The 14,735-nt window shown below is 40.2% G+C and overlaps 1 protein-coding gene across 1 annotated transcript in view; it reads left to right on the forward strand.

Annotated features, from left to right (window-relative positions):
- Positions 1-14,735, forward strand: part of Kif15 (kinesin family member 15) — a 68,626-nt gene that overhangs the window by 21,067 nt on the left and 32,824 nt on the right. Inside the window, exons 7-17 of the mRNA XM_057767306.1 lie at positions 225-404; positions 1,711-1,920; positions 3,140-3,265; positions 3,406-3,528; positions 6,696-6,819; positions 9,126-9,202; positions 9,406-9,615; positions 10,411-10,588; positions 11,902-12,043; positions 12,712-12,853; positions 13,575-13,772. Of these exons, the coding sequence (XP_057623289.1) occupies positions 225-404; positions 1,711-1,920; positions 3,140-3,265; positions 3,406-3,528; positions 6,696-6,819; positions 9,126-9,202; positions 9,406-9,615; positions 10,411-10,588; positions 11,902-12,043; positions 12,712-12,853; positions 13,575-13,772 (1,710 nt within the window). The remainder of the gene's footprint in view (positions 1-224; positions 405-1,710; positions 1,921-3,139; positions 3,266-3,405; positions 3,529-6,695; positions 6,820-9,125; positions 9,203-9,405; positions 9,616-10,410; positions 10,589-11,901; positions 12,044-12,711; positions 12,854-13,574; positions 13,773-14,735) is intronic.

A 14,735-nucleotide genomic window follows, 5' to 3' on the forward strand; every position in this document is an offset into this window, starting at 1 on the left:
ACGAGCAGGCTCCGTGCTACCTTTCCAAACTGGACTTCTGGGACCGCAGTGATGATGCTTAAAGTTAACTAATGTTTTGAAATTAGTTTTCCAGATTATTTTCACTCAGCTCTCAATGCTTTACTTTATATATTAAAGGACAATAGGAGAGCATACCTGTGGTAGCTCATGGAAACTAAGGGTGAATGTGTGAAGCATGTGCTGATGGAGCTTTGATTTTACAGGCTGGCGCTGGGAAGACGTTCCTGTGTAAGTGCTCCTTTATTGAGGTCTACAATGAGCAGATCTATGACCTGCTGGACTCGGCGTCAGCCGGACTATACTTAAGGGAGCACATAAAGAAGGGCGTCTTTGTGGTCGGTGCCGTGGAGCAGGTGGTGACCTCAGCTGCTGAGGCCTATCAGGTACCCTGCCCTGAGGAGGACGTGCTTGATGCTTAGGCAGTAAGCATACTTTGAAAGTGCCCTCATCTTCAAAGAATCAAGAATTGAATTTCATAAAGGCATGGCACAAACTCTTCTGAGAAGTAAAGAGAAAAGAATGTGTAGTCAGAGACTGTTCTTTTGTTTCCCGGCCGCCCAGACCCAAATAATCACACAGAAACTATATTAATTACAATACTGTTTGGCTGGCCTATTAGCTCAGGCTTCTTATTAACTAACTCGTACATCTTAACCCATTTCTATTAATCTGTGTATTACCACTTTTCCTGGATGTGTTGTGGAGATCCTGTAGCCCTGGCCCACAGGGCCGCCTCACCCACCCCCACCCCCACCACCTGTGCTCCAGCAGATCACAGGTGGAGTGGATGTTGGGACGGGCCCACACTTAACCCTGGTTCTGGGCCTGTATGTCTAATTTTTAAAGTTAACATAAAAAAGTCAACATATAGTACATTAGGTACTGTAATTTTTTTTTTTTTAAGTATTCAAGCAAATGTGCTTCTGTTGCTTTTGGGATCTGTCCTGTGTTTGAGAGATGTCTTTTTTGTTTATTTGTTTTGCTTTGGTTTTTTTTTTTTTTTTTTGAGACAATTCTGTGTATTGCCCTGACTGTCCTTCTTCACTCTATAGGCTGGCCTCTTAACTCAAAGAGATCCACCTGCCTCTGCTTCCTGAGTACTAGGATTAAAGGCAAAGCATCTTTTTTTAAAGTTCTGCAAATATATAGCTGACCTAATATTAAATATATTTATTTAATTCTATGAGAAGGGAGCATAAAGTACTGAAGAACTATGAAAGCTACAAATAATTTCAGTTTTATACTGTGTTTTGTTAATAGTTTTTTAATAACTAGCATTTATTGTATTTTATGCCAAGTACTGTGTTAATGTTTATATATATAGTGTATATATATATATAAATAAACATGTATTATATAATACACATATATAGAATCGTGTGTATGTGTGTGTGTGTGTGTGTGTGTATATAATATATAATGTATAATGGTGATGGGCAGTAGTCTTCTCACCATTCCTACAGCTCTCCTACCGATCTTCGTGTTAAGTATATGCTACTTAGAACTTGTGGTAATATGAATTCTGACAAAACTAGATAACCGTGCAAAGTCTGTTCCAAAGGGAAATTACTATGTTGTGAATGTGGATAATTACCTGTGTTATGATTTTTTCACATTACAATGAGATTATTAAGTGCTTATTTTGTATTTTGAGTTCGTCTTGGGTAGTATATTTTCCTTCTTCCCTAGGTCTTATCTAGAGGATGGAGGAACAGGCGTGTAGCGTCGACATCCATGAACAGAGAATCCTCTAGGTCTCATGCAGTCTTTACAATCACAATAGAATCAATGGAGAAGAGCAACGAAACTGTGAACATTCGGACCTCCCTCCTCAACCTGGTGGATTTAGCAGGGTCTGAGAGACAGAAAGATACCCATGCAGAAGGGATGAGGTTGAAGGTGGGAATGAAATTATAGCCTTCATATTTAACTATAAATTCTTACTAAAAAGCAGTGCTACATAAAGTATAGTGAAGACCTCAGAAGAAATAAGAATTGTCCCTGCTCACAGGAACAACGGTTTTATGAGGTCATGACAGTAAACTAAAATGAGATTGGACAGGTCTGTCAGGACAAGAGTGACTGCTTCTGGCCAAAAGGGGACAGGGGAAGGATGGTGGGGAGTGACGACTGGGAGGACATCTGGAAAAGAAGTGGCTTCTGGGTGGCTGTCTCATAGAAACCAGGGTTCGGCTTGGGAAGGAGGAGCAGGGAACACCTGTCCTGCAGAGTGATGTCTCGAAGTTTGCTGGGTCTTGCAGAGTCAATGTGCATTGGGTATTTCATTGTGTATCAGTGAATAGATCAATTATGGAGCAAGAAAGCCAGGTCAGTTAGGACCAGGAGTGCCAGGCCAAGTGTATACTCCGCCTTCTAAACCCTGGAAAACATTTTAAAAGTTTAGAGCAAATGCATAGGTAGCTTTATGTAGAAAGCCTGTTTTATAACCACTTAGATCCATTTTTAAGTCTTTACTGCTGGAATCAAGGGGAGAGCAGTCATCTATAATCTTTGAGGTGGGAACGTACCTAGCCTGAGCTGTTTGGCAGTGGGACATAAATTTAGTATGACATGTATTGTGAGTGTGATGTAGTTTAGGGATGGGATCTAAGAAATCTGAGCCTACTGAGCTTGCAGTCAGCAAAAGACTCATGTTTCTGTCAAGAAAGGAACATGTTTGTAGAGGTACTTCTAGACTTATAGTGATATTACCTCCAAAGAAACTTGGTTAAGATGAAATATCCTAAATGAGAAGTATATTCAACAAATCTAACCTACTAAACATCCCAACTCAGCAATGTCTCACGTGGTCTGAAGCTGCAGCTCGCTGCTGCGGAAAAGTAATGAGAGAATGTTTTATCACATTTGATTTGCTGGAAGAAATAAAAATCAAATCCCAAGTCTAGTGCATTTATAAATTGTAGCCTTCTGCAGTTACGGTGTGCATGAAATAGGAAATGGGGATAGCTGATCTTATTGTTTTAGTTTAGAAGTTGTTTTTCTTTTGTCCCTCCTTTGCTTTTCCATCCTAGGTTGTCGCCTTGCTCCTTAGATATTAGCTCAGAGCGCTGAAGAGTGACATTGCACCTGTATTTTTGCTTTTCCCCTACCTCCTCAGGAAGCAGGTAACATAAACCGATCGCTGAGCTGCCTGGGCCAGGTCATCACTGCACTTGTTGACGTGGGCAATGGAAAACAGAGGCATGTCTGCTACAGAGACTCCAAACTTACCTTCTTACTTCGGGTAAAGCCGATCACTGGCTCCTGCCACCAGCATTATGCCCAGTGGGACTGATAGGGGAGATTTTCTTAGCCTTTATTATTTTTTGAAAAAGACCTTAGGATTTACAATCTAAAACATACACCATTGATGTCATTAAACAGGATTCGCTTGGTGGTAATGCCAAAACATCCATAATTGCAAATGTTCATCCGGGATCCAGGTGTTTTGGGGAAACACTGTCAACACTTAATTTTGCTCAAAGGGCCAAGCTGATTAAAAACAAGGTAAATTACTGGAGTATTTAATATATCAAGTAAATTGGAAAAATATTTGCATATAGTTTTTTTGTGCTTACCCTAATGTTACCATTAATCTTACTTCTGTAGAAGTTCATCTTGGTTGTACAAGTTTGCTCTTCTTCCTTCCCTCCCTTCTTTTCCTTTTTTCTTGATGCAGTTTTCCTTTTGTTGTTGGAATGGAGAGTAATTAGCCTAAGCCATGCTAGCAGAGTTGGTGCGTGTGATGTATATGGTAGCAAAGAGTAATGTATGATAATAATGACATTTGCCTTTTAAGTTGTGTACATCTTCACATATTCTTGTATACACACACACAACACACACATACACACAAGAGTGTCTTTAGTGATGGCTCAATGGTTAAAAATACTGGCTGTTCTTATAAAGAGGAACCGGACCTGGGTTCAATTCCCAGCACCCACATGGCAGCTCAAAACTGTCTTAACTCCAAGATCTGATACTCTCACCCAGACATACATGCAGACAAAACAACAATGCACATAAAACTAACAAAAAAAAAGGTCTTTAAATATTGGTATATTCCTCAGTCAGAAAGCTTTTCTTGTAAACTACTAGGTGATAAACTTCTTAGGCTTCTTGTACCAACTACTCAGCTTTGCCTTTGCAGTAAGAAAGCAGCCACAGACAGTACATAAACACAGCAGTTGCTGTGTCCCACCACAGCTTGGCACACAAAGAGGCAACAGTCCATATCTTGCCGGTGGATAGCGCTTTACCAATACTTAGTCCAAACTGTCAAAAGACCAATAGGACACCTAATTATTTTGGAGAATTGAACACTCCTTTGGTTTCAGACAAAACAACTGTGCCATGAATTGGTAAGTTTAATTCCTTCCTTTTCCAAGGAGATAACTGGGCATCATATCTCCAGGTCATCTAGCAGAGTGAAGTAGACCATGTTGCTCCTTTCCCTGGGTAAGAGAGAAGAGCACAGGTCTTGTCTTTTACTTTATTTCTTTGAGCATCATCCCGTTTAACGTGAATGTTAGCAATATGAAGAGAAAACATCAGCAGAACTTCCTGACTCTGTCTTGGCTTACCAGGAGTCTTATAAGAGTAGAACCGTGTTGATTAAATTTATATCAATAAAGCAAAAAAAAAAAAAAAAAGAGTAGAACCTTGTTAATGATTGTAGTTTTGATGTCACTGATACAATAGTGATGTCATAATGCCTCATAATGAGGCTGGCTATATGAATCAGAAGCATTTGGAAATGACTTTTAAGCATGAACACCAAGACCAGCAGCTTTCTAGTAGTTGCTCCCAATGGTGAGTCCTTCAGCCTGTCAGTGGGAAGTGCTAAGGTGGCTGGAGCTTGTTTAATGATGAAATGTTTCCGTCTTTCCAGGTGGGCAGGGTGAACTTAAGACAAGAACTCGGGGGATCTGAGCTGTTACACGGTGGTTTTCCTTGCTGAAATAGTTGGCTGTTTCATAGCTCGGCCTCTGGTCTGTCTGGCAGTTAACTGATGGCATTTGTTATTACCCTTCAGTTTTATGAATCTTTTTAAAAAATTTATCTAATTAATAAGATTTACTATGTTTGTTTGGTTGGTTTTTAAGACAGAGTTTCCTTGTGTAACAGCCACGTCTGTCCTGGCTGGCCTCATCCGCCTTACCTCCTGAGTGCCGGGACTAACGGTGTGCACCACAACTGCCTGGCACTGCACTTTACTTTTGAAGAAGCTTTAGGTTTACAGCAGAACTGAACAGAAAGCACAGAACGATGCTGTCTTTGTCCCTGCCCCAACACATGTGACCTCCCCACGACTGACATCCCACACCAGAGTGATGCATTTACTGGTAGCTTTATTTATTTATTTATTTATTTATTTATTTATTTATTTATTTATTTAATTTTTTATTTATTTAAAGATTTTATTTATTTATTATGTATACAACATTCTGCCTCTGTGTATGCCCGCATGCCAGAAGAGGGCGCCAGATCTCGTTACAGATGGCTGAGAGCCACCATGTGGTTGCTGGGAATTGAACTCAGGACCTCTGGAAGAGCAGCCAGTGCTCTTAACCACTGAGCCATCTCGCCAGCCCTCTGGTAGCTTCTTTTTTTTCTTTTCTTTTCTTTTTTTTTTAAATTTATTTTTTCTGTAACTTTTTTAGAGGTTGTCATAAGCAAGACTTTTTTTTTTTTTTTTGGATTTTCGAGACAGGGTTTCTCCGTAGCTTTTTGGTTCCTGTCCTGGAACTAGCTCTTGTAGACCAGGCTGGCCTCGAACTCACCGAGATCCGCCTGCCTCTGCCTCCCGAGTGCTGGAATTAAAGGCATGCGCCACCACCACCTGGCTAAGCAAGACTTCTTTAAGAAGTTGAAGACGCCATTTAGTCACCATGGTGATAACATTTGATTACAACTGTTTTTGGCCTTTCAGAGGCCATTTAAAACAGGACATTACTGTAAGAAAGTGAAAGTGACATTGGAATGGATTGTGAAACCAGTCCCTTTTCCTACCCAGGGACAAAGTAGCTCGCTCTGGAGAGGGTGTTTCTGCTCAGGTTAGTCCTGTTGGTGATCATGCCCTTCTAGGCCAGACTCTCACCAAAGGCTGCTGGAGAGATGTTTGATTCTGTTGTTTAAAAGGGAAGGCAGGGTACTTAAGTCAGGGCAATACATTCAGATCCGAAGGTAACCAGCCTAAGATGGCCGAGGACTGATGAGACTGACAGGGTCATTGGGAGCCTGGAGAGAAGTGGCTAGCAAGAGGAAGAGAGCCCAGCTGTGCTCATTGGGCTATACACAGAGACATACACACAGAGAGAGAGAACTTCCCTTTTTTTTTTTTTTTTTTTTTTTTTTTGGGGGGGTTTTCGAGACAGGGTTTCTCTGTGGTTTTGGAGCCTGTTCTGGAACTAGCTCTTGTAGACCAGGCTGGTCTCGAACTCACAGAGATCCACCTGCCTCTGCCTCCCAAGTGCTGAGATTAAAGGCGTGCGCCACCAACGCCCGGCTGAGAACTTCCCATTTTAACATACTATTTTGGTGACCATTTGACTGTTGGCAAGACAGATGTGCAGTTTTGTTTGGTCTTCCTAACTCCAACTCATACTAAACACACAAACAGGATTGTACAACTTGGAACATGGTCTTTCAGTGCTTTGCTAATTTTTTTCCAGGCTGTGGTGAATGAAGACACCCAAGGAAATGTCAGCCAGCTGCAAGCTGAAGTGAAGAGGCTCAAGGAACAGCTATCTCAGTTTACTTCTGGGCAGATCATACCAGAAAGCTTACTAACTAGAGGTAGGATGAGCTCATTGCTTTTCACCCTGGGAAAGACTTGATGGGAATGTTAGGTCAAGAACTTGTGCTATTAGTTGGGTGGTCAGAGTATAGTGAGGCTTTCCTGATTTTCTCACATACTCTCCTCCGTATTTTACCCGTGTAGGAGGATAGTTCTTTGAATTAGATGTTTTGTGAGGTCCAGTAAGAAGGGGAACCAATGATTTTGAGTAATTCATCCCTAATAAGTACTGGAAAGAGATGCGCTTAGATTATGAGAATTTAGGAAAACTGAATTATTTTTCTGTTTAACTGATTTCATTTGATTACTCCCAAGATTCTGAGTATATACAACATACATATATTGATTGGGACAGGAAATGTTTCTTTATAGAATAGTTAGTAGTGGCCAGGTGGTTGTGGTGCCTGCCTTTAATCCCAGTACTCAGGAGGCAGAGGCAGGTAGATCTCTGTGCGTTCCAGCACAGCCAAAACTGCACAGAGAGACCCTGTCTTGAAAAAACAAAAGACATAACAACCAAAAATAATAGCTAGTAGAATTGAGATCTATAAAACTGTAAGAAAAAATATCTGGGGCTGGGAATATGTTTTGATAGTAGAATACTTGCTAGGCATGTGTGAGGCCCTAGGCTTGATTTCTAGTACTTTATAAGACGAAACCAGCAAGCAAAAAATAAAGAACATGCATTTGTATAATAATATAGAGTACGTGTTGGTATAATAATACAGAATATGCGTTGGTATAATAATATAGAGTATGCATTTGTATAATAATATAGAGTACGTGTTGGTATAATAATACAGAATATGCGTTGGTATAATAATATAGAGTATGCATTTGTATAATAATATAGAGTACGTAGCCGGGCGGTGGTGGCGCACGCCTTTAATCCCAGCACTCGGGAGGCAGAGGCAGGCGGATCTCTGTGAGTTCGAGACCAGCCTGGTCTACAAGAGCTAGTTCCAGGACAGGCTCCAAAAACCACAGAGAAACCCTGTCTCGAAAAAACCAAAAGAAAAACCAAAAAAAAAAAAAAAATAATAATAATATAGAGTACATGTTGGTATAATAATACAGAATATGCGTTGGTATAATAATATAGAGTACGTGTTGGTATAAAAATACAGAATATGCGTTGGTATAATATAGAGTATGCATTGGTATAATAATACAGAATATGCGTTGGTATAATAATATAGAGTATGTGTTGGTATAATAATACAGAATATGCGTTGGTATAATAATACAGAGTATGCATTGGTATAATAATACAGAATATGTGTTGGTATAATAATATAGAGTATGCATTGGTATAATAATATAGAATATGCGTTGGTATAATAATATAGAGTATGCGTTGGTATAATAATATAGAGTATGCGTTGGTATAATAATATAGAATATGCGTTGGTATAATAATATAGAGTACGCGTTGGTATAATAATATAGAGTACGTGTTGGTATAATAATATAGAGTACGTGTTGGTATAATAATATAGAGTATGCGTTGGTATAATAATATAGAATATGCGTTAGTATAATAATATAGAGTATGCATTGGTATAATAATATAGAGTATGCGTTGGTATAATAATATAGAGTACGTGTTGGTATAATAATATAGAGTATGCGTTGGTATAATAATATAAGCATAGTCTGTGTACCTGATTCCCAGAACGCAGGGAGCTGAGGCAAGGTGGTTTAGATTTAGACTAGCCTAGGCTACAGAATGAGTTTTAGGCCAGCCCCTACTACAGAGCTACAGACAAAGACTATAAATAAATAAGAGTTTGCATTAGGCTAGGGGGACTGTGGTTCTCCTCCAGGTTCTGTAGACTCATTTCTAAGCAAGCTCTGGTGGCTCATGCCTGTAAGTCCAGCATTTGAAAGGCTAAGGCAGGATTGCCAGCAGTTCAAGGCCAACCTGGGCTACAGTTTTTTGGGTTTTTTTTTTGGTTTTTTCGAGACAGGGTTTCTCTGTGGTTTTTGGAGCCTGTCCTGGAACTAGCTCTTGTAGACCAGGCTGGTCTCGAACTCACAGAGATCCACCTGCCTCTGCCTCCCGAGTGCTGGGATTAAAGGCGTGCGCCACCACCGCCCGGCTTGGGCTACAGTTTTTAAAACAACCCACTTCCAATTCTTTCAGCACATGTATTTATGCTAAGTAAATAACGAGAAACGTGTTTTCTTTGTAGAACAGCCTGTTTGCTGAGAGAGTTAGCATGAAATTGGTCACCAGTGAGAGTTCACAGAAATAAAGTCTTAATTTTGACAAATGAACATGTTTCTTATTTTCCCTTTTTAGACAAAGAGAAGACTAACTACATAGAACATTTCCTGGAGGCAATGCTATTCTTTAAGAAATCTGAGCAGGAAAAGAAGGTAGGAGATAGAAAGAGATCCGGGACATTTTGGACTTTGCTGTTGTGGTTGGTTTTCATTATTTCAGGGAGTGACACAAAGCACCAGATGCGAAGGAAAAGGCTTCGTGCCTTTGAGTTTGGAGTTGGTGCTCCCTGCCGGGTTCATGAGAATAGGAAAGCTAAATTAATTTTCATGTTTAACTGAATCATGATTTTTTTAAGTCTCTGGCAGAAAAAATTACCCAACTAGAAGACCTCACCCTCAAAAAGGAAAAGTTTATTCAGTCTAATAAAATGATCGTGAAGTTCCGCGAGGACCAGATAATGCGTCTAGAGAGGCTCCAGAAGGAGGCCCGGGGACGCTTCCTGCCTGAGGAGCAGGACCGTCTGTTGTCGGAGCTGAGGGACGAGATCCAGACTCTGCGAGAACAAGTGAGTGCAAGCCGCTGCTGCATCCCTAGGGAGGAGCTCTACGGCATGTGTGTAGTCTTCTCCAGCAGCTCGTTCTGTTGTACAGTGAGCTTGACTGGCAGTGTGGGCTGCGTGATTTCCTCTCCCTTTTCCAAGTTTGCAGCTGAAGACAGAAGGAAATGCAGTGCCTTGGCCTCAGCAGCAGCGGTCGTTACCCCAGCCTCCGCAGAGCTGAGCTTTTCAGGGTTCTCCTTTTCTCTAGAGAGAATGAGTTTCACGAGGCACCCAGTTTGAAAACCAAAATAAATTTTTTGTGTCCAATATATTTAACACATGTCCAATCAATGGATAAATATTTTTACTTCCATTTTTTTGTATGCTTTCCTGCACTTTGCTAGTTAATGTATTTTGGAGGGCAATTTAATCTTAATAGACATGAATTTTCCTTATTTTCCCCCCCTCTTTTTAAAGATTTATTTATTGTATTTTCTGTGTATGGGTGTTTTGCTTGCATGTATGTCTGTGTACCATGTGCATCCGTGGTACCTGAGGAAGCCAGCAGAGGGTGTTGTCTATTGGAACTGGAATTACAGCCATGTGGGTGCTGCAAGTTAAACCCGGGTCCTCTGAAAAAGCAGTCAGTGTTTTTAACTGCTGAGACATCTCTACCCACTTACTCCTTTTATTTATTTATTTTTCTGTGCTGGAGGTCAATCCAGAGCCTTTGGCATGCTAGGCTCTGAATGGCTTTTAGAGAGACCAGTTCCTTAGGACATTTTGTCAACACATGATGTGTGTGATTTCTCAATGTCACAGGTGGAGCACCACCCCAGAGTTGCAAAGTATGCTATGGAAAATCATTCCCTCAGGGAAGAGAATAGAAGACTGAAATTATTAGAGCCTGTGAAAAGAGCCCACGAAATAGATGCCCAGTCCATTGCAAGACTAGAAAAGGCTTTCTCTGAAGTGTCTAGCAAAGAGAAAAACGACAAAGGTAAGAAGTGATGTAAGAAGGAGCTGTGGAGCACTGGCTGCTCTTCCAGAGGAACCAAGTTCAATTCCAAGTACCCATGTGGGAGCTTAGACTGTCTATATCTTCATTCTTACAGAGAATGATGCTCTCTTCTGGCTTTCATGGGCACCAGACATACGTGTAGTGCATAGACACACATAAAGAAAAACACACATGCACATAGGATATAAAAAATAAAACCCAAAGAATCTATGGGATTGGAAAGATAATGTCAATAAGGTGTTTGCTGTATTAACATGAGAAGAGAACTGGGATTCTCTGGTTAGCCAGCCTAGCCTATTAGGAAAACTGTTACGCCATTTACAGACCTCCTTTTTGGTGGATGGCTCCTGAGGGAAAAGACTTGAGGCTGATATCTGGTCTGCACATGGCTCTCACACACAGACAGAGAAAGAGGAAAGAACATTTATAGCAGGGTGTGCAGGTGATACACACCTGGAATCCAAGCACTCAGGAGGCTGAGGCTGGGGGATAGTAAGTTCTAGACTAACCTGGGCTATGAAGTAAGACCCACTCCCACCACAGAAAACAAACCAAAAAAAAAAAAAAGTCACTGATGGAGCTCTATCCCCAGTCGCTTCTCTTGCTTTTCTTTTTATCTCTCTATCACCTATCTCTTTATCTACTTTAGACTTATTGAGACAGGGTTTCTCTATGTGTCTGTAGCTGTCCTGGAACTCACTCTATAGATCAGGCTAGCCTTGAACTCAGAGATCTGCCTTCCTCTGCGTCTGAGTGCTGGGTTTAAATGTGTGTGCTCCCGCTGCCCAGCTCTTTTGCTTGTTTGGTTTGGTTTTTTTATCTTGCTTTTTCCATTTCCCTTGTCTAAGTCTTTGTTACTCAGTTATGACTTAGTCAAAGAATATTCACAATTATTTGCCTGTGGAGAAACTCAAGATTTTATATGCAAAATAAGGATTATCCTTGTTATCATTTTCTCTTTTAAATAATTCATTGCCTGTTCACAGTGGCCAGTAGCACCAATTTTTACAAGTTCAGCTGTGCTAGTGTTTCTCTGTCTAGCATGAACATGATTTTCTTTAGTCTCCTAGGGAATAGCTTGTCGCCTTCATTCCATTTCTCCGTCCTGTGGTTTCTGAATCTCGGACATAACTTGTAGTGCCCTTGTGGTACACTGCCGCGTCCTGTGCCTCCTGCTGACACCTTCCGATCCATTTCTTATTTAGCCTCGTGCCTCAAAACCTGGAAGAGCGTAGAAAAATGTTTTCTCATTTTTTGTCTTTCAAAGATTGAAGTGGTTTCCTTCTTAATAGGTCTGCAAGGATTTTCTCCCAAAGCACTGAAAGAACCAAATTTCTTCGTAAACACTGAGAAGTTAAAAGCACAGCTCCTGCAAATTCAGACAGAGCTAAATAACTCAAAGCAAGAATATGAAGAGTTCAAAGAGCTAACTCGGTAAAGTGCAAGCACACACGCTCATCCCCCGTTTTCTTAATACTTTCTATCAATAACCAATAATTTGGCATGTTACTTTACATATGAAACTTTTAGCAGCTGATTTGAAGAAGCAGTTTTTCTTGTAGCTCTTTGCTATGTGTTGATAGTCGGTCGTGCAAGTGTTTTGAGCAGTGCTCACCTGGACTGTCAGTTGAACTTTAGAGTAAGTTCATCTCATTACCAAATTTAAATCACAGCTACACACTAAATTGAGATTCCTTTTAGAAATTATAGATTTATTAATACTGTTATTTGATTTACATTGTATAAAAGGATAAACTATGTTGATATTATAATCGAAGTTAATCCTAGCCTAAAATATAGAAAAGTGTTAATTTTCAAAGTAACAGTATCCTGACATGAACGTGAGATCTACGAGATCATAAACTGCAGTGTACTTAAAAATGTTTGTCACTGGGTAGGGGTGGCACACGCCTTTAATCCCAGCACTCGGGAGGCAGAGGCAGGTCGATCTCACTGAGTTCGAGGCCAGCCTGGTCTACAGAGTAGTTCCAGGACAGCCAGGACTGTTACATAGAGAAACCCTGTCTCAAAAAAACATTAAAAAAGAAATGTTTGACATTATTGATTATCTGAAGGAACTAAGTCTTAACAACGTCTATTAGGAAAAAGCAGGTAGAACTGGAATCTGAGCTTCAGTCTTTGCAAAAAGCAAACCTCAATCTTGAAAACCTTTTGGAAGCAACGAAAGCCTGCAAGCGCCAGGAAGTTTCCCAGCTGAATAGAATTCATGCCGAAACACTTAAGGTGAGTCATTGGTGCTTCTGTTTAAACTAGACACGTCTCTTTTATTAATAAAGGTTATTTCTAAACACAGATTGCAGAACACACTATTGTTAGACTCCAGTGACAAGGTCAAGGAGGAAGAATAAAACATTTGAGATCAAATTCGACTTTAGACTTGTTTCCTAACATCTGCACCTCTCTCGCTCTCGCTCTCTCTTGCTCTTTCTCTGTGTCTTTCTGTCTGTCTGTCTTTCTTTCTTTCTTCCTATTTTTGTTCTTTTTGAGGCAGGATCTCATGATAGCTTAGGCTGTCTTCAAACTCACTCTGTAACCTAGGTTGGCCTTGAACTTTTGATTTTCCTGTCTCTACCCCTATGAGTAATTGTCTTACAAGCATGTGCCATCATGCCCAGCTTTGCAATTTAATTTGCTTTATGTAACACTCAAAGATGTGTCTTAGGCCAGCAGGCCTTTAGTAGGATGCAGAGGCAAGCATCACAAATCCTGATATTACAGTCATACATAACCATGCCCAGCTTCAAATTCCATTTTTTAAACTTTATTTACATGCAACTATATTGACTGATGGGTTTATTTCCATTTGGTCATTTCTACCCAGTGCTTCAAGAACGCATCTTTTTTTGGTAAATTGATGAATAAAACTTTAATTTTTTCCTAGTCATAAAGTCTCTAGGTATTTTCCTTCATATTAATGATTCTTTCCATAATGATTGTTCTGCAGACAATTACCACTCCAACAAAGGCTTATTCACACTGTTCAAAACTGGCCATAAAGTCAAGCCCTGAGGTGGGGAACTTCGGCTTCCTGTATACACAGAATTCCAGCAATTCAGACAACGATATATTAAATGAGCCAGTGCCACCTGAGATGAGTGAACAAGCTTTGGAGGCCCTCTCTGAAGAGCTTCGAACTGTGCAGGTAATACTTTAATTTTAGGAAATATTAACTGAATGTTCATTTAAATAAACTCCCTATAGTTTTTTCGTTTAGCTTTTCGAGACAGGTTTCCATATATAGCACTCTTGACTGTCCTGAAACTCTCTCTGTAGGCCAGGCTATCCTCAAACACACAGAGCTCCTCCTGCCTCTGCCTTCCGAGTGCTGGGATTGAAGGTGTGCGCCACTACTGCTCAACAATTCCTTTTAATTTTTATGTTTGCATATATAAAAGTTTCTCTTCTGATTTTTTTTTTAGTTCTATTTTATTTATTTATTTTTTCCTTCTTTTTCTTTTTGGTTTTTCAAGACAGGATTTATCTGTAGCTTTGGAGCCTGTCCTGGAACTTGCTCTTTAGACCAGGCTGGCTTCAAACTCACAGAGATCCTCCTGCCTCTGCCTCTTGAGTGCTGGGATTAAAGGTGTGCTCCACCACGGCTTGGCTTATTTCTTATTCTTGAGCAAATTGTTATATAGATCAAATTTTAGGGAGGTTTTAATGTACTTTTTAATGCACTTGAAATAATGTAAGATTTTATTACATTGGGATCCTACTAGTTTGTTAATTAAATTTTACCCCTTTGTCCAGGAAAACTTGAAATAGATATCCCAAATCTGAATTTTTTTTTTCCTGTTGCAGGCCAGAGAGGCCTTTGTGATGAAATAAGCCCGAGGAAGCGTCTTAAAAGACTCTAGAGGGGGGCTGGAGAGATGGCTCAGTGGGTAAGAGCACTGACTTCTCTTCCAGCCTACCTGGACTCTGTTCCCAGCACCCACATGGCAGGTCACTGTTATTTAAGTTCTGGGAACCCTATGCCCTTTCTTAGACAAACATGTAAGCAGAACACCAATTCACATAAAATTTAAAATAAATTGGTTTTCATAAAAGAATTATTAAAAAGTCTCTAGAGGGTTCATTGATTACGTCTGAGGTTTAAAAAGTT

Source organism: Chionomys nivalis, chromosome 4 (genome assembly GCF_950005125.1).
Source record: "Chionomys nivalis chromosome 4, mChiNiv1.1, whole genome shotgun sequence".
Lineage (NCBI taxonomy): Eukaryota > Metazoa > Chordata > Mammalia > Rodentia > Cricetidae > Chionomys > Chionomys nivalis.